Below are 23,341 nucleotides of genomic sequence, written 5' to 3' on the forward strand. Positions count from 1 at the left end.
CCCCGCCCTCCTACCCCCGCCCACAGGAACGCTCCTCCTGCGCTTTAGAAAGAAACCCTCCCTCCCTCCCTCGGCTCTGGGGGCTCCGAGCTGTTGGGACTTCCACCCCCTCCCCCACTTTTTTTTTTCTCCATACATATCCCAAGCGTGCCTCTCCCGGCTCAGGGAGCCAGCGGCTGCTGCTACAGCAGCAGCTACTGGGGTCAAGGAGGGGGAAGGAGACCCCCTGAGACCCAGAGGAACCCTCCCTCTTCCTCAGCTAGGAAGGGGCCACCTCATACCCTGATGGGGGCCCCACCGTGGACAGGGAGGACTTGTGGGGAGGGCGGTCACCTCAGTCAGCCATGCACTCTGCTCGCTCACTCTGCCACAGCACCCCGTGTTCCTGTGTGTGTGTGTGTGTGCGCGCGCGTGTGTGAGGGTGTGAGTCCTGGGCTGTGGATGCTGCTCTGCCACCCTCCCTCCCCCCCCACCATCACTTGCCCCGCCACCCTGCTGCCTGGGAGAATCCTTGTGAAGTTCCTGCCTGCGTTTCCACCTGCTGCCTACTGTGGTGCAAGTCACCATGACAGTGGACCTGTCGGAAACTGGCTTTCTGGGGGTGAGCTGGCGGAAGGGGCCAGCAAGGCTGTGCTCTCAGAGGGCAGGGCGACACGACCCACCTTCCCTCTGGCCAGGGAGTGGTGTGGTCAGCTGTCTCCATGGGAGGTCTGGGTGGAGAAGGAGAGAACATGGCCCCCTGAGGCCCTCTCCCCGCCCCTCCCCTGCTGTGGCCCCGGGGGGCCCACCCGCCTCTGCTGTGCTTGCCATGTGCACCAATAAAACCACCTTGGCCGAGGGACCTGGCTGTCTCTGTCTACCTGGGCTGCAAAGGCTGGGCGGCAGCTGCTGGCTCTCGCCAGTTCTTGATTGGCACTCCAGGCACTAAGCCGGCTGACGTCCCCAGGTCAGCGTCTGGTGAGGCGGAGGTGTTGGGGAACACACACAGCCCTGGGTCTTGGGTCAGAGGCAAGCACTCCAGTCCTGGGGGGCACTACCAGGGTGACCTCATCACTCCCAAAGACCCCCCCCTCCCACACACACACTCCCTAATACCCTCCTCCCATTCATTAACAGGACTCGCAACACAAGGATCAAAAAAAGCTGAAAATACAGCACGAGCTTGCGTGGGCTCCAGGAAGCTGGGGCAGGGGCACAGGGCAGCTGTGCCTCCCCCTTGGCGTGGGGATGGCCCCTAGATCAGAAATCATCTCCAATGATGTACCCAGACCCTGCTACAAATGCACTCACACCTTCAGCTTCGAAGGGGATTCTGAAGGTCATCAAAGTTTCCACAGGGGAAAACTGAAGCCTCCTGGAGCCTGGAGGCCACCCCTCCATCCCTGTCGGTCCTAATGTACTGCCCTTGTCACTGCTGTGGCCTGCACACTGCACCATTCAGCCCGATGGCTGGAATTCCCTCCCCACCCCGCCCCCACCACCCCGGAGCCGCAGGTGCCCCTGCCCCCTCCCGCAGCTCTGAGTCACCTCTGCGTCTGTGCCTGTCCTTCTATTCAAATGTATGGCCTCTGCAGCAGGGAGCAGTTCCAGAACAGTCAGTCTGACTCAGGGCCAGATGCCTGTGTCACCCTGCATGCTGGGCACCGCCTCCCTAAGACAGGAAGGAAGCTCTGGCTTGCAAGCCTACTGTGAGGGGCTTTTACCCCCCTGGTGCATACACTGGCCCTGAGCAGCACTGTCTCCACTTCTCAGATGAAGAAGTGATCGGGGTGGCAGGAATTTGCAGGTGGCAGGCAGTGCCGGAGGGCTGGATCAGGAAACATGAATCTTCCTATGGGACTGTTCTATCCCCACGTCCCTTTCACCTGTGTGCAAGCCAGGGGCCACCTGGGACCAATGGTGCCTCCCAGGGGCCTCCACCCCCGTGCTGCCTAGTCCAGGATAATGCCAGGGGGTGCTGGGGAGGCTGATTGTGAAAGTGCTAGAGCACCTGCTGTCCAGAAGCTCAAGGTCAGGGCGACTGCAGGCTCCCCGCTCCTGACCTGCCCAGGATGCCCCCTCCTGGGGGGGGGGTGCGTATTTCAGTCTTGCTTGGTGCACCTTTTAGGGCTTCTTGGGCAGAGAACCTTGCTCAGAGTCCTTCGGGTGGGTGACACAGGCGTGGGATGCAAACAGGGGGAGGTAGAAAGGCCCCATTCCACACAGCCCGCTTCCCCTTGCTCTGTCCAGATGGCCACCCCTGGCACATGGCCAGCACTGGGCTGCTGGGGGCACCCGTCGTGGGGAACGGGGGCCATGTGGCCTCCACCACTGCTGAGTTTGCCCTGGAGCTCTTCTTGGCCCTAGGTCTAATCTGACCTGATGGATAAGGGAACATGTGTGAGCATGCCTGTGCACACACGCATGCGCACCAGCACACATGTGCCCTCCCTGAGATGGGCAGTAGGCCATGTGTGGACTGCAGAGGTCTCCTGGGTGAGCTCTGTCCTGGGGAGCGGCACCCCAGAGGATCCCCTGGGGGCAGGTGCCAATGCCCTCCTGCACACAGTCACAGCTTTACCTCTTTGTCTACCTTCTGTCTGGCTTCTGAATGTGCCTCTGACCCACGGTGGGTGGAGGGGGAAGCTGGGGTCCTGCAGAAAGGGACCAAGAGGGCTCCTTCCCCCCGCGGGAAGCAGAGCTGAGGTGATTGGCAGGGAGGAAGGGGTGAGGGGAAGGGGCGTGGCTACAGCATCTGGAGGAGATTGGGACCAGATGGGCAGGGGTGGGGACAGGTCTGGCTAGCAGGAGGTAAGTTCAGGGCACCTCAAGGCTCTGGGGGAGAAACAGCTGGTTGCAAATCTCATAGGTTCTAGAATTCATCTTCTGTGTGGGGACAGTCAGAGCCCAAGGTGTATCGACTGAGACACCCAGAAGGACGTCCCGTGCACCCCCTACGAGCCCCCCTGGCTGGGGATCCAGCACCACTCCACCCCCTGCAGGAGTGAGCTCCTAGTGCCACCGGATACCAGGGCACCCAGAGATTGCCTTGTAGCACAGGAACAGAGCAGCCTGGCATGCAGGTCTGCTCCCGGCCAGGCCCAACGACAGCTCGCTGCAAAGGCTGTCTCCTTCTTGGTCATACAGCCAGCAGGTGGTGGAGCTACAGACCCCCGCACCACTGGGGAGCATGTGAGGCTGGCAGGACAGGCAGAGCAGGGCCCCAACCTTCCTTACTGCACAGGGGGAGTTCCTCCCCCACCCCCGCCGAGGGACACAGTGACTTCCGTGCTCTGGCTGCCTCGCCCACTGTACTGGATGTCTCTTCTGGCTTTGGCAGGCAGCTGTGCTGGGACCAGGCCACTATCACGGGCAGGACCCCAGCCAAAGCTTGTGACTGCCAGGCTTGGGCTGCTCCCAGAGAAAAGTTCAACCCCTTCCCCTCCAACTTTGGGGGCCACACTTGTCTCCTGCAGCAGGGCTGGGGCACCTCAACGCCAGCTCTACCCCTATCTCTTCTCACCCAGTGCCAGGCAGGGCTAAGCAGTAGATCCCGGATGCTTCCCCTACCCACCCCGCCATCACGCAGACTCCAGGAGCAATCGGAAGGTGAGGGTGACCTGGGCCCAGAGGACAGAGATCTCCCCCTCTGCCAGTCCACTCTCCTAGTGCCTGTAGGCAGGAGCCAGGGCAAGGCTGCCCCCAAGCCGGGAGCCAGGAACCCAATCTGGGTGTCCCCAGAGCTCCTCCCAGGAAAAGCACCCAGATAACTCTGACCATCAGACAAATACCTGCCCTGGGTATTAACTGACTACACAATCCAGGGCCCACAGCCTGTAGCCTAACTCACCCCAAGGGGGCACTCTGCTACCCACCTTCCTCTCCCCAGTGCGGTGGGGAATGCTCCTGGGATATGCTCCCCGGGGGTTCATGTGCTGGGGCTCCACATGGTGAAGTCGGCTCCCTCCGGCCTGGGGTTCCTGAAGCTCCAGATGAAAATGCAGCCATTAAGAGAAATTGTGCTACACAGCCATGCCCAAGTGAACGGGCATGCTCAGAGTCCGGCTGTGAGATGTCCAGGAGGCCCCAGCCACTGCAGAGGTGGGGGAAGGGCAGGGTTTTCTTTCCATCCCACTGCTGGCTCCACCATACTGTCCTGAACATACACACCAGAGGGAGGAGGAAGCCAAAACGGGTGGCCATGACCACCTAGCCTCGGACCCCCACTGGAGGACAGAGCTGCCCCCTGACCGGAAGAGGGCCCCTCTGTACTTGCGAGTGAGCAAGCAAGTGAGAGAGGGTGAGCTGTGTACCCAGCTGAACTACTGCTTTCTGCTTCCAGGGTCCCCCGGGGGATGGGCCCAGCTGGAGAGCAACTGCAACAGGGCCTGCCCCTCCGGGACAGGAAGGAGTAGCCTTGGCCCAGAGGGAGACTCACAGGTCCCTGGAGGCTCTCAGAAGTCTGGGGGCCCAGACAGGAGAGCAGTGTCCTCTCTAGGGAAGCTTCCCTCACCAGGGAGACCCAGGCAGTGAGCTGGGAGGAGGTGGCCTTCCTGTTGGCAGGGGAGGAAGGCGGCGGCGGCTGGACCAGACAGTCTGGGGTCGCCTGGGGAGAGGGGCCTGGGCTGGAATGTTTGCTCAGTGGCTGCCTGGCAAGTGTCTGGCTCTTGTCTGCAGGGGTGGGGGTAGAGGTCGGAGAGGAGAGGACCCACAGGGGCTGGCGCTTAGCATGTGGCCATGGGAAAGGCAGACCCTGGGTGGTACTGCAGGGGAGGCCGACAACAAACAGACCCACCAGGCCTAGCTACTGGGAGTTTCCTGGCTTCCCCAACACACCCTGCCCCCAACTCCCCTCCTACCACTGACTCCTTCCCCAGCTCAGTAAGAAAGCAATCCCAGATGGACACACACAAGGCGAACTCTTACTCCCTCCCTACCAAAACTGCCTCTTTATAGAATGTTCTAGCCCTCCCGATGTGTGGGAGGGATGTGGGCAGCCATGAGCCTGCAGAGTGCCGGGGGCCAGTGCAAGACGCTATGTGTGTGCGTGCGTACACATGTGCACACCCAAGTGTGAGATCACACCCTCCGGAGGCCTGGAAAGGTGGGAGGAAAGGGCAGCCAGCAAGGCCACAGGTGCATGGGCCGCAGGCCCAGTCTGGGATGCAGCCAGCCTGCACATCTGGCCGCAGACAGCCCCGCCCCCACGGGGCCAGAGGGTCAGGGTCGGCAGTTGTATATCGGCTGTAACACTTTCTGTTTATTGGCTGGGGTGCCCTGGGTATGACTGGCTAGCCACTGGACCCCAAAAGACACCCTCCGTCTGGTTTCTCCTCGCCTTCCTCTTCCCTCCCCTCCTGTGGTCCCCCAGGAAACAGGGGGGTGGGGAGTGGGGAGTCAGGACCCAAAGCCCAGGAAGAGGGTGGGAGAAGCACACGTTCCAAGGCAGATTCCGCCGTCATGGTAGCATAGAGCTGGACAGGCTGGGGGGCAGCACTGTTGACGGGCCCCTCCCCCTGGTGGGGAGAGAGGGGCAATGGTCCCTTCAAGTGTCTCAGGGAGAGCTTTGGCCTCCTGGCCCTTGCCCTCTCGCTCTGCCCACTGCTGCCACCGTTGCTGCCGCCACCACCGGCATCACAGAGAAGTGCTGATGCAGGAGTGCAGTCTCCCCAGGCCCCCACCTCCGAGGAGGAGGAGGAGGAGGTGGACAGCGGCACCTGCAGGTCCTGGCGCCTGGTCTGCTGGCCCCCTGGTGGCCAAGGGCAGCGGCGGTCACTTCCGGCTGTGGAGTGTGTCCTGGAACTTGGTGCTGGTGTACCGCAGGTGGAAGCCTTTTTTGGTGATGGTGTCGTCCGAGTGGAATTTCACCAGGACTGAGTCTCCAGCCGAGTATACCTCCTCAGGGGGCTGCCGGACAGAAGGAGACACAGCTGGGTGGGTGGGTGGGCAGCAGGGGCTCCTTAAGTCTCCTCACTGCGGCCCCAGCCCAGGCATGCCTGGAGTTGAACGACATGGGTACAGGGAGGGGCGGGAGTCTATCTCCAGTTCATGGTCGTCTTCCCTTGCATACTGGCCACTGCCACGTTGGCTGGTTAAACTGTGTGGTCTGCCTCCCTTCCCTCCACTGCAAAAGGGAGCAAAAACTCGCTGCTCTCCAAGCCTACAGGGGATCAGGGCAGACCAGAGAGGGCTGTCTTCCTGCAGGCGAAGCCAACTCTGGTTGCAAGTGACCTCCTGTCCGACTCAGCCATACCGCTCCCTGGTATGTGGACCATGGTCTGCTCCAGGCAGCGCCCCCTACAGTCCACTCACAGTATAGCAGCCTGCATGCAGGTCACTGCCTTGGCCCTGGCCTCAAGCACAGGCGGAAACTGAGAACCTGGAGGGGTGAGGGTGGCATGCTGTGGGTGTCTCTGGAAGAAGACTCTGGGGACATCTGGCTTTTGATACGTGACTCAGATGGGAAGGCAGCGTGGGGGAGGGCTGCTGGAGCTGCTGAACCAGCAGGCACAGGGGCCTGCTCCCCCGCCTCCTACTCTCCCTTTCTGCCAGCCCTGCCAGTCACACACAGAGGCCTGAGCTCTGCTCCTAAGGGGATGGGTTCAGCCAATGCCAGGCTCGGCAGCTGCCACAGCTCCTGGGAACCCTACTCTTCCCCCTTGGTGCGCCAGGCTGCCCTGGAGTAAAGCCAGGAGAGGCACAGGGCAGGAAGGTAAGATTCAGTGGTACGTGTGAGCTGTGCCAGAGAACATGTGTGCATATATGTGTGCTGGTGTGAGCATGCACAAGAAAGCATGTGAGCACACATGCATGTGGAATCACATGTACACGCATATATGAGTGTGCAGGGGAACACGTTTTGCATGTATGGGAAAGCATGTGCCTGTGTGTAGGGGGTGGGTGTGATGGGAAAGCTGGATAGGATTCCAGATGACAGCAGAAACCGATGAGGGGAGCACAGGGCAGCTGAGAAACAAACAGACCCCGTGTGGAGTCAACCACAGCCTGCTTACAGAACGGCAAGCGAGGCTCGGGGCTGCTGAAACTGCAGGAGCACAGCTCTGGGGGTGAGCTGCCCTCTTGTTGGGGAAGAAACGGACAGAGGAGGCGGCCAGAGGTTTGGGAGTGCCTCTCCCCACACACATACCAAGACTGGAGAAAGCAACTCAGCTCGGATGCCACCCCATCCCTGGCTCTCCACTCTAACAGTCTCTGTAGAATGCTCTCCTCTCCCAGCTGTGGCAGGGCCACAGGCAGCAGCCCTCTGGGAAGGGCCAGGTGTATGGCTGCCGCTGCTGTCCAGGCAAGCCTGGCGGAGGGGTGCCAGGGTGGGGAGAAGGGTCCTCACCCCGGAGCCGCAGTAGCGCCCCAGCCTGGGGGCGGTGCTGTCATAGCCGTCGAAGAGCTCCATGTAGTCGTAGCCACAGTCGGTCTCCTCTTCCACCTCGAAGGTCTGGAAGGCCAGCTCCACACCGTAGCCCTCCTCGGCCACGATGACCCACTCACAGTCTACACCGCCGGGGTAGTTGTTGTCGCCGAACTGGGCGTGGGAGTACAGGTCCTTGGTCTTCAAGTCAGCCCGTACCTGGCCCCCGCACTCTGCAAAGGGGTGCAAGGGTGGGAGGGGGTAGGGAATGACAAGACGTGGGGCCAGCACCCCTTGAGTACCGCCACGCCACATGCCAGTACCCTGGGGCTGCACTGCAGGGTCCTGGAGGCCACACCGCTCCTGCCACGGGCCCAGGAGCAGGTGCCCTGTTGCTCGTCTCTGGGTAGTGGGGAGGGGATTGTAGGATGAGGCTTGATCTAAAGGGGACCTTTGAAAGGGGGTTCTGCGCACAGCACATGACTGCAGGGGTGTGGCCTTGCCAGGACTTCCATTTCCAAGAGAGCAGCTGTGTGTTTTAGACCAAGATGTTGGATTTTAAAATAGCGGCTCAGGTTTTGGAAAAGCGTGGCGGGAGCCAGAATCGGCGGCTCGGAGAGCCAGATGGGAGTTCTGGGCGTCCTGCGCCTCGGGCCTCTGTGCTGGGAGGGGCAGAGGAGGGGAGCTGCCAGGCAAGGTGGCTGCCCCAACAACTCCTTCTGAGTACCCCTGAGGGGCCTGTATCAGGGAAAGGGGGAGGACTCAGGGAGGCCCTGGACCCCATTATCCATCGTGGGGATGCCTGGCAGGTGCCCTGCATCTGGCATGCAAGACCTCTGGCTCCAGCCTTTGCAGCCACCTACACATATACACTCATTCACCATCGGGGCAGTCAGCTGGGCCCACCCTGAACTCTGTGGGGTCCCTTCCCTGCCCAGAGAGCCTCCACTCCTGCACTTTCTTTCTTCTTGCTCGGATCAGATGTGTTCTCCGGCTACAGCTGCCCACACTCCGGCCGTGTCCCACACATCCAGGCAGGGTGAGGCTTGGGCCTGAGTCACAGCCACAGACTCAGTCCCCTGGAAGCCAAGGGAGCGAGCCACCTGCAGGGCAAGCCCCCTGGAGGGCTGGGGACTCCAGTGTGATGGTTTGCTTTTGTGACCTGTACTGAGGTTACACGCGCCATGCCTGAGTGAATGAAGGAATGAGTGACTGACTGTACTCCGGGGTTGGGGGGTATTGGACACGTGGGGGTGGGGCAAACTGCACTTTCAAATATGCAGCCAATAGCATCCTTGGTTCACCAGAGTCTGACTTCAGAGATGCAGCCAATGGGAACCCCGTGCTCTTCCCTCCCTATCCCCACTGCACCTAACTCCTGCTTCCCCTCTCCATAAGTCGTCATCACTGCCCTGTTTTCTGACCTTCCAAATCTCTTACAACGACCCTTCCTCCCCTCCTTCCCTTCCCCCAAGCTCCCACACTGAGCGCCACCGGCCCGGTCCTCCAGTACATCCTGTCTTGTCAGCCTCCCTCCCACAGCCCCCAGCCCCAGGGGGGTCATAGAGGTTATAGAGGGTCTCTGCTTTGGAGACTCAGGCCAGCAGGTCGCTCACTATGCTTCCCATCGCAGGGCATGGGACCTCCCCACCTGCCATGGCGCCTCACCTGTGGAGTGGGATGCTTGGAAGCCCTTCCGCTGCACCGAGTTGTCGGAGTAGAAACGTAGGAACATGCGGCTGCCTGTGGCCAGCACCGGCTCAGGCTTCTTGGTGCCGCAGAAGCGGCCAAGGACGGGGGCCTTGGCATCACGCCCATCAAACACCTCCAAGTGGTCATAGGCGCATTCGGGCTGGGACTCAATGTCCATCTCCACAAAGGTCTGGGGGACACCAGGGAGGGGAGAGGAGGAGGAGAAAGTTCAGTGACTGCTCAGGCTGGGAGCAGGTGCAGTGTGAGGGATAGGAAGCACGGGCTGGGGCCAGGAGGCCTGTGTGTGCGCAGGGCCTCAGCCAGGCTCCCTTGACTTGTTGGGACCTCTGGAGGTGGCAGATACAGACAGTGCCCAAGCAGGTGCCTTTGGTGGTGAGTGAAGCGGGGGCTTGGGCACCTTACCAGCTTGACCCGATGACCGGGGGTACTGGAGATGGCCCAGGTACACTCCTTCTTGCTGGGGTATCTGTCTGGCCAGTTGGGGCTGGTGAGGGTCCCGCTGGTAGACGTCACCTTGTGGTCACAACCGGCTGTAGGGGAGTGAGTGAGGGCAGTGGGAGGTCTGTGGTTCCGCAGGGGAGAGCTCCCGTGGTGTAGGCCCTTCCTGCCCCCATACCCCCTAGCCCCGCAGCGCAGGCACACGGTGCTGACTCTGCCCTCAGCTGCCTGTGCCTGGAAAAGGCTAGCTGGTGAGGCCCGCCTGGTGGCGAGCCAGACCAGGGAAGCAGTCTGGATAGGCTCCCCCAGGGTCATGCACCCTGCATCTCCGGTCTGCACCAGCTAGGCACACCACCTCTGTCACCCACTGGTCGCGACAGCACGAGGACTTTGCTACCTGACTCAGTCTTCCCCACGCCCTAGTGAGGTCAGCCACAGCAGAGGGCCGTCCCCACCCTGGGCTCCGGGGTCACTTCCAGTTCCCCTAGGGCACTGAGACCTTATCTTTCCTGAAACTCACTCAGTGTCAGAAGACCCCCTACTCCCTTGATATTATTTTCCTTTTAAAAAAAAAAAATCTTGGCCTGGCGCGGTAGCCTAGTGGCTAAAGTCCTCACCTTGCATGTGCCAGGATCCCATATGGACACTGGCTCTAATCCCAGCGGCCCCATTTCCCATCTAGCTCCCTGCCTGTGGCCTGAGAAAGCAGTCGAGGACGGCCCAAAGCTTTGGGACCCTGCACCCGTGTGGGAGACCCAGAAGAAGCTCCTGGCTCCTGGCTTTGAATTGGCTCAACTCTGGCCATTGTGGCTACTTGGCGAGTGAACCAGTGGGTGGAAGACCTTCCTCCCTGTCTCTCCTTCTCTCTATAAATCTGCCTTGAATTTCAATAAAAGTAAATAAATCTTTAAAAAAAAAAGGGAAAATGTGATTCTTAAAAATTTATTTATGCATTTCAAAGGCAAAGTTACAGAGAGACAGACAGATAAAGATCTTCCATCCCCAGGTTCACTCCCCAACGGCCACAGTGAAGAAAGGAGCCTTTTACACATCTCCCAGGTGGGTGTCAAGCCTGGCTGCTTGAGGCAACTCTGTACTGTTTTCCCAGGCACACCACCACGGGGCTGGAAAGGCAACGGATCACCCCATTACTTGGGTCCCTACGAGGCATATGGGAGACCCAAACAGGCCCAGTTCTGGCCAGTGTAGCCCATGTGGGGAGTGAACCAGTGGATGTAAGATCTCTCCCTCTCTTTCTATAACTCTTTCACATAAAGGAATGAAAGAAATCAATGAAACAGACCATTGCAGAGCTTGGATGTTCCAGGCAGGGGGCCGGAGTGCCTTGTGTACCAGGTGGGAGTCCAGAGGAGGTGATGGAGATGGGTGCCCAGTGCCAGGCCCACCCAGGCCCGTCTCCCGGGGTCTGGGGCCTGAGCCGCGGGGCCAGGCCAGCCTTACCTTCCTTGCAGTCATGTCTGTTGTCATGCAGGACAAAGCCGCTGCGGCACTGGCACTCGTAGCTGCCGAACGTGTTGACACAGTCTTGCTGGCAGCCGCCGTTGTCCTTGGAGCATTCGTCCTTGTCTACAGAGGAGCAAAGGGCCAGCGGCCGGCTCTGTGTACGGGGGTCCGGGAGGAGAAGTCTCCTGCCTGCCTGCCTGTCCGCCCACCCCCACCCTGAGCACATGGGAACCCCGGCTGCAGCCAGGGCAGAAGGGGAGCAAGGAGGCAACAGGGCTTTAGGGGAGACACTGGTGGCCCCAGGCGCTGAGTCAAGCGGAGCCAGCTTTAGGGTTGCGGGGCACGGCCTGGCTGCTGGGGAAAAGAAATGTTGGCGAATAGATGTGGGGCCGGGGTTGGTGCTGACCAGCGGGGGGGGCACCCTCTACCATTACCTGCTTACTGGACAGACGGACAAGTGGTAAAACAGACACACGGACAAGCAGACTGCAAGAGAAAGGACCAGGACACGAGGTCCTTCTTTTACTTCACAACGGGGCAATGTCACAGACACCACTGAAACGGGAGGGGTCGGGAGCGGCGGTGTTGGGGGCCGGGGGGCGGGGGGAGGGCAGCACGGAGGAAGTCTCCCTGTGACTGGGATGCAGAGGAGGAGGAGGAGGAGGACAAAGAGGAAGAGCAGGAAAGCACCAGTTCTGTGTGGCCAGAGGGACGGCCAGCACGGAGGCGGTGGGGGCCCGGCGGGCACTGGAGCCAGCCCCCCGCCAGCCCGTTCCGTCCAAGGTTGAATGAGGTTCCTGAGTAATGAAGGGTTGGGGGGGAGCAGAGGCCTGGCCCGCCTCACTGGGGGGTCCGGTTTCTTTTCTGCACTCGGAATTTGAGCTGGTGGGGGCGTCCCCGGGGGGCCTGCAGAGCTGGCCTCTTTTCTGAAACGAGAGAGAGAAGGAGAAAGGGACCCGGGGGGGTCGGGAGGTTGGGGGAGAGGAGGACCAGCGAGAGTAGTAAGAATTAAACTCCCCCCAACCCCCACTTCTCGGGGCAGAGCGGGCAGGCAGGACAAGCATGCGGGCGGCCATGTCCAGGGCAGCCAGGTCACGGGCAATGGAGTGGGGGCTGGATTAGCAGGGTTGAAGTTGGGGGAGACACAGCGACAGGGGACAGCCTATGGCAGGGAGATGGCCTAGAGGGACGGCACGACATAAGCGTCCATGCTGGGGAGACAGAAGAATTGGCAGTGGTGGTGGACATGGGGGCACGGTGGCTGGGGGCAGGGGGTGTTGGATTCCTGCTGGAGCCCATGTGTAAGACTCTGACACACTCCTACGGGGTCCCTGCCCACGGGGCTGTTTGTGTGGTGTCATTGTCGTGAACATGGCCGCTGACCTGTGCCATGGACATGCCTGTAGCCAGGGCACACACTCAGACTCAGCCACCAACGCATGTATCACCCAGCACCCGCTCTCACATGGGGGCGCCCTGGTGAAGTCAGTGCAAGTGGATAGGCCTGTGTTTTGTGGGTTTTTTTTTTTTTTTTTGCAGAAGATCCACTTTCCACTAAGTTTCCAAAAAACCTCCGTGTACGTGTGAGGACACATCCATAGACATGTAACCACGGAGCAAATGCACACGCAGACACACACACATAGACGCAGGACACACGCGTCACACGGGAGCCTACCAAGACTGTTCACACACACAGCCATGGGGCTTGCAGGCCCCACCCACACGTGCACACACACACACACACACATGCCGGATACGTGTGGGTATGCACGCAGCAGCCACTTAAGGACAAAAACACGCACGTAAGAATGCATACACACACAAGCAAGAATGCACAAGCCCATCAGCCGACTGCTCAGAGCTGGGAGACACGCGCACACTCACACACACACCTGAGTGCTGACACACAGGCAAACACGTGGTCAGACACGTGGGACCCTCAGCCGCACATCCTAGGCTCTGTGTGTTAGCTCCTGGGGGACTGATCTCGTTCTTGGCCTAGAGGGGCAGGCATTCAGAGAAGGGTGCCAGAGCCCAGCGGTTACTCAGAATTTCAGAGATGAATGCCAGGGGTATAAAAAGCCACCTGCTGGCATCCACCTGGCCAGGGACAAGGGTCTCCCACCTGGGACAGGGCTGGGAGCATCAAGTTCCCAGAAGTCCCTGCTTTTCCATAGCATGCTCAGCTGGGCCAGACCCCTAGGGACCCGTACGGGCTCAAGGTGAAGAGGACTGCTCTCTTCCCTGGCTCTGGGGAGGGGAACGTCCAGCTCACAGACTTCCAGGATGTGTTTCCGTTCCCACCTCTCCCTGCGTCTTGCAAACCCTAACACCTTAAGAAGTGTGTCTGGCATGTGGCAGGGCGAGACGGACGCTCAGAGAGGACCGCCTGCGTAGGTGTGTCCTCGGCTGAGCACGAGTGAGGCAGAGCAGGGTGGGGGGCAGACGCTGGGGGCTCTGGCACAGGTTGACAGCAGTGGGTATCTTCACCCTCGGAGCTGGGGAGCAGCTCTGAGGAAGGGGCAGAGACAGGGGGTGGAGGGAGGCGGGCACAGGCCTGGACAAGGAGTTGGCACTCACCCTACAGTGCCCACCTGCCCTGGAGGGTGGCTGGGGGTCTCACGGGAGGTCTCCAGTTCGCTCTTCTCCTTCAAGCCTTAGGGTCTCCTCGATGGGTGTCCCAGATGGCCCCCTCCTGGGGGGGCCACCACCAGAAGCCCCCACAGCCCCGAGGGGCTGTGCTTGATGCCCGGCGGCGAGGGGGCCTGGACAGGCTTCTCACACAACAGGGTGACATGTGTGCACACCCGTATGTGTGTGTGTGTACACATTTGCACGTATGCATATCTGTGCAGGCCTGAGGGCCAAGTGGCAGTGTCTGGTATGGGAGGGGCAGGGCAGTAACTGCAGGCCTGACAAAGGTTATGGGTCAGCTCCCCCCGCCCTTAGCCCACCCCCTACCAGGACACCAAGACTGGAGCAACAGAAGGGCAGGAAAGAGACAAAGAGTAAGCAGGTAATGGTCCCCTCCTCTGGAGGCAGTAGACGCCCTCCCATGAGCACCTCAGAGGAGCTCCCCGCCCTCCAGGTGGGCACAGGGAAGGAAGGGGCTGGCATTGCCAAAGGGAGGGGCTCAGCAAGCAGTGGGGTGGGGGGCTTTGAGTCACAAGCTCAACAGGGCACTTGAAGCAGAGCAGGGTGGCTGGCAGTGCCAAGCAAGGGACCAGGTGCATGGCATCCAGGTGGGGCAGGCAGGGGTACAGAGCAGCCACCTAGGGGACTCTAGGATGCAGGACCCTGGGCGAGGAGGGGGAGAAGGGAGCCAGTGTGGACAAATGCAATCATGGCTTCTTGCTTCTTTCCCGGACCCACGGAGCAGGTTTGGGGCTGGGGCTGAGGATCCCCTGGGCCACTCAGCCACAAAACCACCTGCTCCAGCCAGCTAGCCCTAGAGCCTTCTGCTTTCCCCCAGTCCCACTCCAAGAGTTCCACGGTCTCTGAGGACACCCCCATCCCATGGGGGCCTTACTGCCAAGCACAAGGGATTCACCACACGAGAGAAAAAACTCCTGAGAAAGAGTCTGGTTTGGAGACTGCAATTTCCACTGAAACCCCCACACCCCTCACCGTCCCCATAAGCAGGGGGCTGCTCCCAGCTGGTGGGCTCCTGGGCACCCCAGCCCTGGCTAAGGAGGAGCGTAGAAGTGGCACGGGAGGCTACCAGAGTCTCCTGCTGATGAGGCCGCAGCCTAGCAGGTGCACTGCCAGGGCCAGAAAAATCTCCCCCATCCCACACCCTCCTCTTCTCCATCCTCCCTCTGCTTCCTGGCCAAAGCCAACTTGAACTTGGCTGTTCCCTGTCTGCCCCCTTGGGCCTTGCCTTGAGCTCCTGAGAGCCACCACACCCTCCCCCTCTTCACTAAGTGGACCTTCCGGGGAAGTGTGGGGAGGAGCAGAGCAGGTGCAAGCTCCCCAGGCCAGCCAGGGCTAGGAGCAGTGAGCGAGCTGGGTGGTACCTGAGAAGAAGTGGGCCTTGAAGCCCTTCTTGGACACAGTGTTGTCGGACTTGAACTCCACACGCATGTTGTTGTACTGCGAGGTGATGACCTCGGGCTTCTCGGAGCCACAGAACTTGCCATGCAGCTTGGAGTCAGCTGTGAGGCCGCTGCGTACCTCCACGAAGTCGTACTTGCACACCTGCCAGAAGAACCCAGCTCCAGGCTGGCTGCCTCCTCCAGGAAGCCAATCCACCACCCTTCCTGACGATTCACAGTCTAGGGGAAGTTCCCTGGGCCATGGGTGTTTTGGCCTCTCTCGTGTCCTGCTGCCCCCTCATCAGATCCTGCTGTGCCCACCTGCACAAGCACCATGCCACAGGTTGGCCCTGACCCTGACCTTCATTCGCACCAGCCACACACAAAGGCCTCCTTGACTTGGGTACACCTGCCTAGGCCCATACTCCTGATGTGCAGAATCCCATTGTGATGGGAAACAAGTGCAACCTCCACAAGACAGGAGGCAGCCACGGAGCTGGGCTCTCACTCCACTCCTGCCCCTTTCAGCCCACCCCCCAACAGAAGCGGGGGTGACACTTACATCATTGCCCTCGGTCTCAAAGAAGTCGAACTGCAGGGAGATGCGGTACTGGGTGGGTGCCACCAGCTGCCAGATGCAGTTTTTGTTCGGTGGGTATTCCTTGGGCCAGCCGGGGCTGGTGATGGAGCCGTTCAGCTTGGTGAGGAATCCACCACAGGCAGCTGGGACATAAGGGGGGGGGTAGCATCATGTACGAGGGGGTCCCCACCACAGGGCTGGGCTGGGTCGGGAAAGCAGGGAGGAGATGGTCTAGGGCTTGTATCACTCACACACACACACACACACACACACACACACACACACACGTATGTGCCAGCTCTGCACGCAGTAGTTTCCTTAAGGATCAGATATCACTCGGCAGGCCAAGGTCAGTATTTAGCCAAAACAAACAGGATGAAAACAAACAAACAAACAAAAAACAACCCACTCCCAAGCCAGCATGCAGAACACCTTGCTTGAATGCATCCTGGTGTTTCCTATCCAGGACCTGGGAGGAGGGCAGGCAGGACTGGCGGACCCCCAGGATGGGGCTGTGCCAGGGCACTCCGGTGAGGGTGGGGTGGGCAGATGGGGCACTCACCTTCACAGCGGCGCTTGTCCGGGGCCAGCTCATAGCCGGGGTCACAACTGCACTTGTAGCTGCCCAGGGTGTTGAGGCATCGCTGCTCGCAGCCCCCGCGGTTGGGCCGAGAGCACTCGTCCACCTCTGCAGAGCGAAGGCGGGAGAGGGTGTCGCAGAGACCCCAGCCTAGGACCCTAGGCTCTTTTTTCCCCGCCTCTTGCCAGGGAGGCCAAGTTCAGAAACCCGCAGGCTCTGTGTGTCTGCTTTCCAGGGTTGCGGGGAGCCACCACTGTGGTGATGCGCCTCCAAGCATCACTGTCACCTCGAAGCTTCCCAAGAGCGCTAGAAGCCGCACCGTGGACCCCAGCTCCCTGCCTCTGGGCACCCAGGCTGGGCGGGGGGGGGGGGGCAGACGAAGTAGGGGAGCGGGTACCTTTGAAGAAGTTGACAGCAAATCCAGCTTTGTTGATGGAGCCGTCGGAGACGAACTTGAGCCAGAGCCGGCTGGACGTGCTCTTGATGTCATCCGGCTTCTCGTAGCCGCAGTAGCGCCCGATGAGGTTGCTGCTCTCGCTGTGCCCGTCACGCACCTCCAGGTAGTCGTAAGCACAGCTGTCGTGGCGCTCGATCTGGGGGGATCCATCACAAGGGCATGATCAGCTGGCTGCGGGTGGGGGTGGGGCGGCTGCAGCCCTCGCCCCTCTCTGTGTGCCCCGACCTACCTCAAAGGACTGGAACGTGAGGCCCACGTGGAAGCCCTCGGACACCTGGATCCTCCAGATGCAGACCTTGCTGGGCCGGTAGTCATCTGGGTAATTGGGCGACTGGATGTGGCCATTGTCCTTCTTCACGTCTCCCCCGCAGATGGCTTTGGGGACACAGGAGGGGGACTTAGCAATATGTTCTATCCTGCTGGAAGACCCTCCCACTTCTCCTTCAGCTTCCTAGTACCAGGGCACCCAGGCCCAGACAGTACCCATAGAACCCAGCATTAGTACCACAGCACCCAGCCTCAGTCCCTTGGCACCCAGGCCCAGACATACCCATAGAACCCAGCCTTAGCACCACAGCACCCAGCCTCAGTACCATGACACCCAGTCAATATCGATAGCCCCCAGTGTTAATCAGCATCACAGTACCCAGCCTCAGTCCCATGGCACCCAGCATTAGTACCCACAGCACCCAGCCTCAGTCCCATGGCACCAGCATTAGTACCATGGCACCCAGCATTAGTCAGTACCCACAGCACCCAGCCTTAGTACACACAGCACCCAGCCTTAGTACCCACAGCACTCAGTCTTACTATCAGTACCCACGGCCCCCAGGCTTAGTCAGTACCCACAGCTTCTAGCCCCGGTTAACCCTGCCATTCCATTTCCTTCCTAGAGGCCCACAACCTTGCCCCTTGGGTTCCAGGTTGCTGGAGGGGGGGTCCCCGTCTGCTTCCTCTCCTCTCCCCACCACCCCTGTCCTCTTCTCCCTACCTTCATACACTGCGAAGAAGCCCTTTCCAACCCAGTTACTGCTGCTGCGGAATTCCACCCAAAGGCGGCTGTCTGTGGACACGATGGGCTCGGGGAGCTTGCCCCCGCAGAACCGACCTGTGCAATGGAGGAGGAGAGGAGAGAATGCCAGGAGCCCTGCCGCCCCAGCCCTCTAGGAGGCTTCCACCCTGCACATGCCAGGGCAGCTTAGCTTCAGGCAGCCAGAGGGGATACAGATGGCTTTCCACAAGGGGCGACTGTCCACGCTCCCCTTGTAAGCCGTGTTCTGATGCCCCACCCAGCCACTCCACACCTCTGCCAGGTTCTCCAGGTTCCCATCAGTTCTCCCATGTAAAAAGAGGAAGCCAAAACCCAGCACAGTCTCCTCTGCATGCCACAGCGAGGCAGCCTTCCACAGGCCTGAAGACGAGCAGAATGCTCCCCATGCCCCGACTAAATCCCAGAACTCGGGGCCTGGGGTTCTAGAACAGTCCCACCCGTGCACAGAAACCCCGGCCAGGAGCCCGGCCAGCAGGCCAGGCTGGCCATGCGTGGAGACAATGGCGGCACGGATCGACTCGGGAGCGAAGGGTGTGCTGCACTGCCAACAAGACTGGGTGTTTCCCAGCCTCCCACAGGGACAGAGGCTGCCAGCCCAGGAATGCAAGTTGAAGGAAAAGGCAGCTGCCGGGATCTGGGAGAGCCCTAACACGTCGGCAGGAAGGAGTGTCGCAATGACAGCTGCTGGGGTGACTAAGGTGAAAGAGTTGAGGAACTCTGTGTGTGTGTGTGTGTGTGTGTGTGTGTGTGTGTGTGTGTGTGTGTGTCTGGGGCAGGGGGTGGGGGTCAGAAGGGTCATGGGAAATACATGCATGCGATTACAAAACTTAAACCAGAGTTTCAAACTTGGGTGAACTGAAAGAAGCCTACGTTTTTGGCTCTGCTACATCTGAGACGCTGGGATGCGGAGCCCTCGGGCCACCCGGTTGATTACAGCACCATCTGCTCCGTGGAGCTGCCCCACTTAACATCCCCTCCCGCTGGCCCACTCAGACAACGCACACAGGGCAAAGGTGGGGGGAACAAGCAAGGTCCAAGGACCCCCAGCCCAACCGGGGCATACTGAAACAAACTTCTTTGGAGCCAGGTTGCTCCGTTCACCGGGAGCCTCGGAAAGCACCCGTGTGTGGGGGGAAGAGGGGGCGCGGGGGGGAGGAGAGGGTTTCAGGGTGCTCAGAACAGCCTGCAGCTGGAGCAGGAAGGGCCCTGCTATGGCTTCCCCGTTGCAGCCCAGTGACTACCACCCTCTGAGCAAGACCCTGAACATCTGGATGGAGAACTGGACACAGCACTTTTACCCTGAGTCACACAGGGAGTATGTGGGTGAAGCCAGCTGGGTCTAAGCTGTGGACATCAGGGCTCCTCGGGGGACAACCTGGTTAGGTGCTGGTTTGGGGAGGGGTAGGAAGAGGAAGATGGAGGGAGGAGGAGGGGAGAGGAAGGAAGAGGAGAGGGAAGGGGGAGGTAAAGCAGTGAGGAAGAGGGAGAAGGAGGGCTGAAGGGGAGAAGGCGTGGAAGCATCTAGAGGGAACTTGTTTACCTCGAAGAGGTGCCTTCCTCCAGAAACCATCGCGCACCTCCACGTAATCATACCAACACAGACGGCTGCGGTACAGGTCCATGGACGTGAAGTTCAGGATAATCTGGGGGGACAGGGAGCAAGGGGGTTACACCAATGGTGCCACATCTGATCCCCAGTGCCAGGGGCGTGCCTACTGCAGGTGGGCTGCACAGGTAGGGAGGAATGGTCGCCCGGTAGCTTTTAGGCTCACAGGGCTCTCATCACAAAATTGAGACCAGGGGGGCCAAGCCAGGAGCTCCTGCCTTGCACTGAAGATCCAGCCGCAGCTTGCATCACGGCAACTTAAAAAATATAAACTCTGGGCTCAGCGCAGTGGTAGCCTAGCAGCTAGAGTCCTCGCCTTGAATGCACCAGGATCCCATATGGACTTCTCTATTTTTATTTGAAAGGCAGAGTCACACACACACACACACACACACACACACACACACACACACACACACACACACACACACACACAGAGTGAGAGTGTGTCTTCCATCCCTGGCTCACTTTCCAAATGGCCACAATGGCTGGAGTAGAGCTGAACCAAAGCCAGGAGCCAGCAGCCTCCCCCTGGTTCGCTACATGGACTTGAACTGGCACCCTTAGAGCATGCTGGCATCACAGGGTAGAGGCTTGTCCTACTATGCCCCAGTACCAACCCCTCAAATAGATTTTAAAAAGAAAAGGCCCCCAGGCAGGTGCTGGTAACTGCTGTCTGTAACCAGGTCAAAGCCGTGACTGGCCAAGCAGAGGGGATTCCGGCTGCTGGTCCCACTCAAGCGCCACCTGTACGGAAATGTTCAAGGACTCCTCACATCCACCTGGATCTACTTCCAGGCCTCTCCTATCCATGACCTCCCCATCACCCCCAGTTCAGTCTGTGCTGCTTCTCTTGTATTTATTCAGGAACCTGACCCGCACTTAGGTCTGGCAAGATCACACTTTTAGAAATACACCACTCTTACTATTCTTCTTTGTCCCCACTCAAAGTTATCAGCGTTGCTGCAAGACCTGGTGTTTTGCAATACAGAAGTTGAAAACCTGTCCCAGCTCTTCCCAGGGAGCTGGGCTCTCGTGGCTCAACTCCCTGCGCTCTTAGCTCCTAGCAAAGGACCGAACAAGCTCACCGTGGCAACAGTGAGGGGTCCCAGGCAGCGGGGGGTGGGGAGGGGGCATGTCATGTGGCCCAGCAAGTCTGGCCCACCTTTTCAGTACTTCTTGACACGTCACCTCCCCTCTCCAGCACTCATGTGAAAACTGCACCTTTGGTGAAACCCACGGTTCAGCCCCACTTGACCCTACAGGGACCTTCCACGCTGAGCCTGTTCCAGTCTCAGGGCCTGGCAGCTCTTCCTGGCTCCCCACCTAATGGGCCCCTTCCTTCCTGCCAGGTGCTGTTCCCACACACACCTGCTTGCCCACCCATAGGAATGACCAGTCCTACCCCAGCCCCACTGTCCTTCCCACAACGTGTCCACCTCTGACCTAGTACCTAGTGACTCGGGTGTCTATTGCTGCCTGTCCGTCCCTGGCCTCCCCTGCCAATACCCAGTGGGTGGTTAGTAAACAGGAATCTACAGACACAGAAACATCCATCCAGAGACCTGCCGCGGGAACTCAATGAATGAGAACAGAGATCATGAAATGCTCAGCGGCCATGAACAGGAAGCAGGGTGTGCTTCCTGTTCAGCAGCACAGGCTGGTGTGACCGATGACCATATTCAAGGTCAAGTGCAAAGCAAGCTGCACGTGACCCTAACTGGAGGACCAGGATCCCTTCTGGATGCACACATGCCCACACACAGATACAAAGACACTGCTTATTACGCCCAGAAGGAGCTGGAAGGACACACTGGCGTCCCCAGTGCTCCGCCACCTCCAGGGAGGATGAAGGAGAGAGACTGACGTTGTGATGCGTTTCTAAAGGGTTCCGAAATTTTAGGCACGCACTTGCCGTTTTTACATCTTTCCGACAACAAAAGCGTCTTATCAAAGAGGCACTGGGGATGGTGGTTAACTAGGTCCACATCCTGTATCGGAGAGCCGGAGAGCCGGGCTCAAGTCCCGTCTTCACTCCCCATGCCAGTTCCCTGCGTTAGTATACGCCACCCTGTAGATCGAGGGGTGCTGCGAGCAGGTGACAGCCAGAGGACTTGGGGCTTTGCCACCCACCACGTAGGAGGTGCAGACCGAATCCCCAGCTGCTGGCTTTAGGCTGGTCCAGTTCTAGCTGTTCCAAGTATTTAGGGAGAAAACCAGGGGACGGGTTTATATATAAAAATACATACGCACATGCCTATCTGTTTCAGAAAGGAATAAATTTAAAACGATCTGTCTTAAAAAGCTCAAAGCAGCTGCTGGAGGAAGAAAAGATTTGCAGAAAGCCAAGGGAAGGAGCTTGGGCTACTAAGCTCACAGCCTCCTCCAGCCCCACATGGCACTCCTGGGCCTGCCCAGCACCATGCTGCTCAGGGCCGGGCCAAGTGGCAGGCCCTTGCCCTCTGCTTGGGAGCCCTGTCCTGGGGAGACAAGCTCAGGCTCTCTGCAGAAGCAGCCACGCCCGGCTGGCAGAGCCCCGACGGGCCCATCCCAGACCTCGAGAGGGGGGCCAGAAGAAGCAGAGTCCCCACATTGAAAGAGGGGCATAAAGGTGGCCATCTTCCTGTGAGGCCAGGCACAGGCTATATTGGGACCAGAGGTGGCTAATTAAGAGTCGGATCGACCACTGCCATGTGGACACAGCTGTGTGACTGGGTGGCAGGGGCATTGCCGCTGCCAAAGAAAACCCTGGCCCACACTCCCACTTCCTGGCCGGTGACTCCAGGCCTGTGGGTTGGTGGCCGTCTTGGGTCTTGGCGGGCCTGTCTTAAAAAAAAAAGTTGAAGCTACTCAAAGCTCCACTGGGAAGCTAGAGGGCTGTGGAGATTCTTGGAGAGACAATGGTCCAATCGGGCCTGCCCAGTCTCCTCCCCACCCACATCTCTTAGAAGGTCCTAACTGCCTCCCATCTCACTAAACTCCCACAGGAAGCACTCAGCCACACGCAGTTCCCACTGAAGTTGAGTGTGCATACACAAGTGCTCAGACATGACCAGTTCACACTGCAATCCCGGGGTGGACGTGGAAGCCATGACGGGGGTGGGGGCTGGGGAAGCTCCCTGGAGGATGCCCTCTTCAAATGGGTCGAAACCAAAGGGACTAGTTGCCTTTCTGACACAGGTCGGCTAGCACTCCAAGAATATCTTTGTAACTGCCCCACCTTCCTAGGAACTCCATAGAGGAACTGTGACCACTGAGCCCATTCTACAGATGGGGAAATAAAGGAAGGGAGAGGTCAAGTGGTTTCCCCCGAGATCACACACTCAGCAGTTGGTACGGCTGAGAGGCAAATGCAAGCACTTTGATGAAAGTTACACCCTTACCAGCACCATGACAGAGCAAGTTAAGCCTCTACCAACAGCGCTGGCATTCCGTAATGGGTGCCAGTTCATGTTCTGGCTGCTCCAGTTCCCATCCAGTTCTCTGCTTTTGACCTGGGAAAGCAGCAGAGGATGGCTCAAGTCCTCAGGCCCCTGCACCCGCATGGGAGACCGAGAAGAAGCTCCTGGCTTCTGGCTTCTAACTGGCCCAGCTCTGGCTATCTGGGGAGTAAATCAGCAGATGCAAGATCTCAATCCTTGTCTTTCCTCTCTCTAACTCTTTCAAATAAAAATAAATAAATCTTAAAAACAAGCAAACAAACACACACACACAAAAAAAAACAGCTTCGATTCTCTGCCCCTGCTCTGCGATGGCCACTGCCCAAGGACCATGCTGAAGACAAACAGCTCCCCGAGCCCCCTGACGGCTTGCACGGCAAGGATTCAGTAGCAGGGAGGACGTAGGTTGGTGCTTGGAAAACACGGAGGACACGACAAAGCCGGGACGAGCGCGAGTGTGGACGCCGGCGGCTGGGAAAACAGCCGTACTTCTTATCTCTGGCTGCTGAGCAAGCTTTGGCCAGCTGACCAGGTCTTCTTGTGACACCCTCCTCGCTGGGGCTCCATGCCTTGGCTTTTCATCGGCTGCCCATGATGCGAGAGCAGGCTTGGGGGGGAAGGGGATGTCCT

At 59.3% G+C, this 23,341-nt stretch overlaps 1 protein-coding gene across 4 annotated transcripts in view; it reads right to left on the reverse strand.

Moving 5' to 3' along the window:
* Window positions 1–5,239: 5,239 nt before the first annotated feature.
* BMP1 (bone morphogenetic protein 1) overlaps window positions 5,240–23,341 on the reverse strand; it is a 36,718-nt gene continuing 18,616 nt past the window's right edge. For 3 of the 4 annotated variants that reach the window (XM_040971269.1, XM_040971267.1, XM_040971266.1), the window contains exons 9-20: window positions 19,206–19,308; window positions 17,606–17,722; window positions 16,844–16,989; window positions 16,555–16,750; window positions 16,140–16,265; window positions 15,560–15,720; window positions 14,980–15,160; window positions 10,958–11,083; window positions 9,461–9,588; window positions 9,014–9,227; window positions 7,328–7,578; window positions 5,240–5,886 (exon numbers count right to left, since the gene is read on the reverse strand). In XM_040971269.1, the coding sequence (XP_040827203.1) occupies window positions 5,752–5,886; window positions 7,328–7,578; window positions 9,014–9,227; window positions 9,461–9,588; window positions 10,958–11,083; window positions 14,980–15,160; window positions 15,560–15,720; window positions 16,140–16,265; window positions 16,555–16,750; window positions 16,844–16,989; window positions 17,606–17,722; window positions 19,206–19,308 (1,884 nt within the window). In that variant the 3' untranslated portion in view covers window positions 5,240–5,751. Of the gene's footprint in view, window positions 5,887–7,327; window positions 7,579–9,013; window positions 9,228–9,460; window positions 9,589–10,957; window positions 11,084–11,599; window positions 11,887–14,979; window positions 15,161–15,559; window positions 15,721–16,139; window positions 16,266–16,554; window positions 16,751–16,843; window positions 16,990–17,605; window positions 17,723–19,205; window positions 19,309–23,341 lie in introns of those variants that run through there. The other variant, XM_040971270.1, reaches the window with a different exon arrangement.

The sequence above is a fragment of the Ochotona curzoniae genome, unplaced genomic scaffold (genome assembly GCF_017591425.1).
Source record: "Ochotona curzoniae isolate NIBS_2020 unplaced genomic scaffold, NIBS_Ocur_1.0 contig_21, whole genome shotgun sequence".
In the NCBI taxonomy this organism is placed as follows: domain Eukaryota; kingdom Metazoa; phylum Chordata; class Mammalia; order Lagomorpha; family Ochotonidae; genus Ochotona; species Ochotona curzoniae.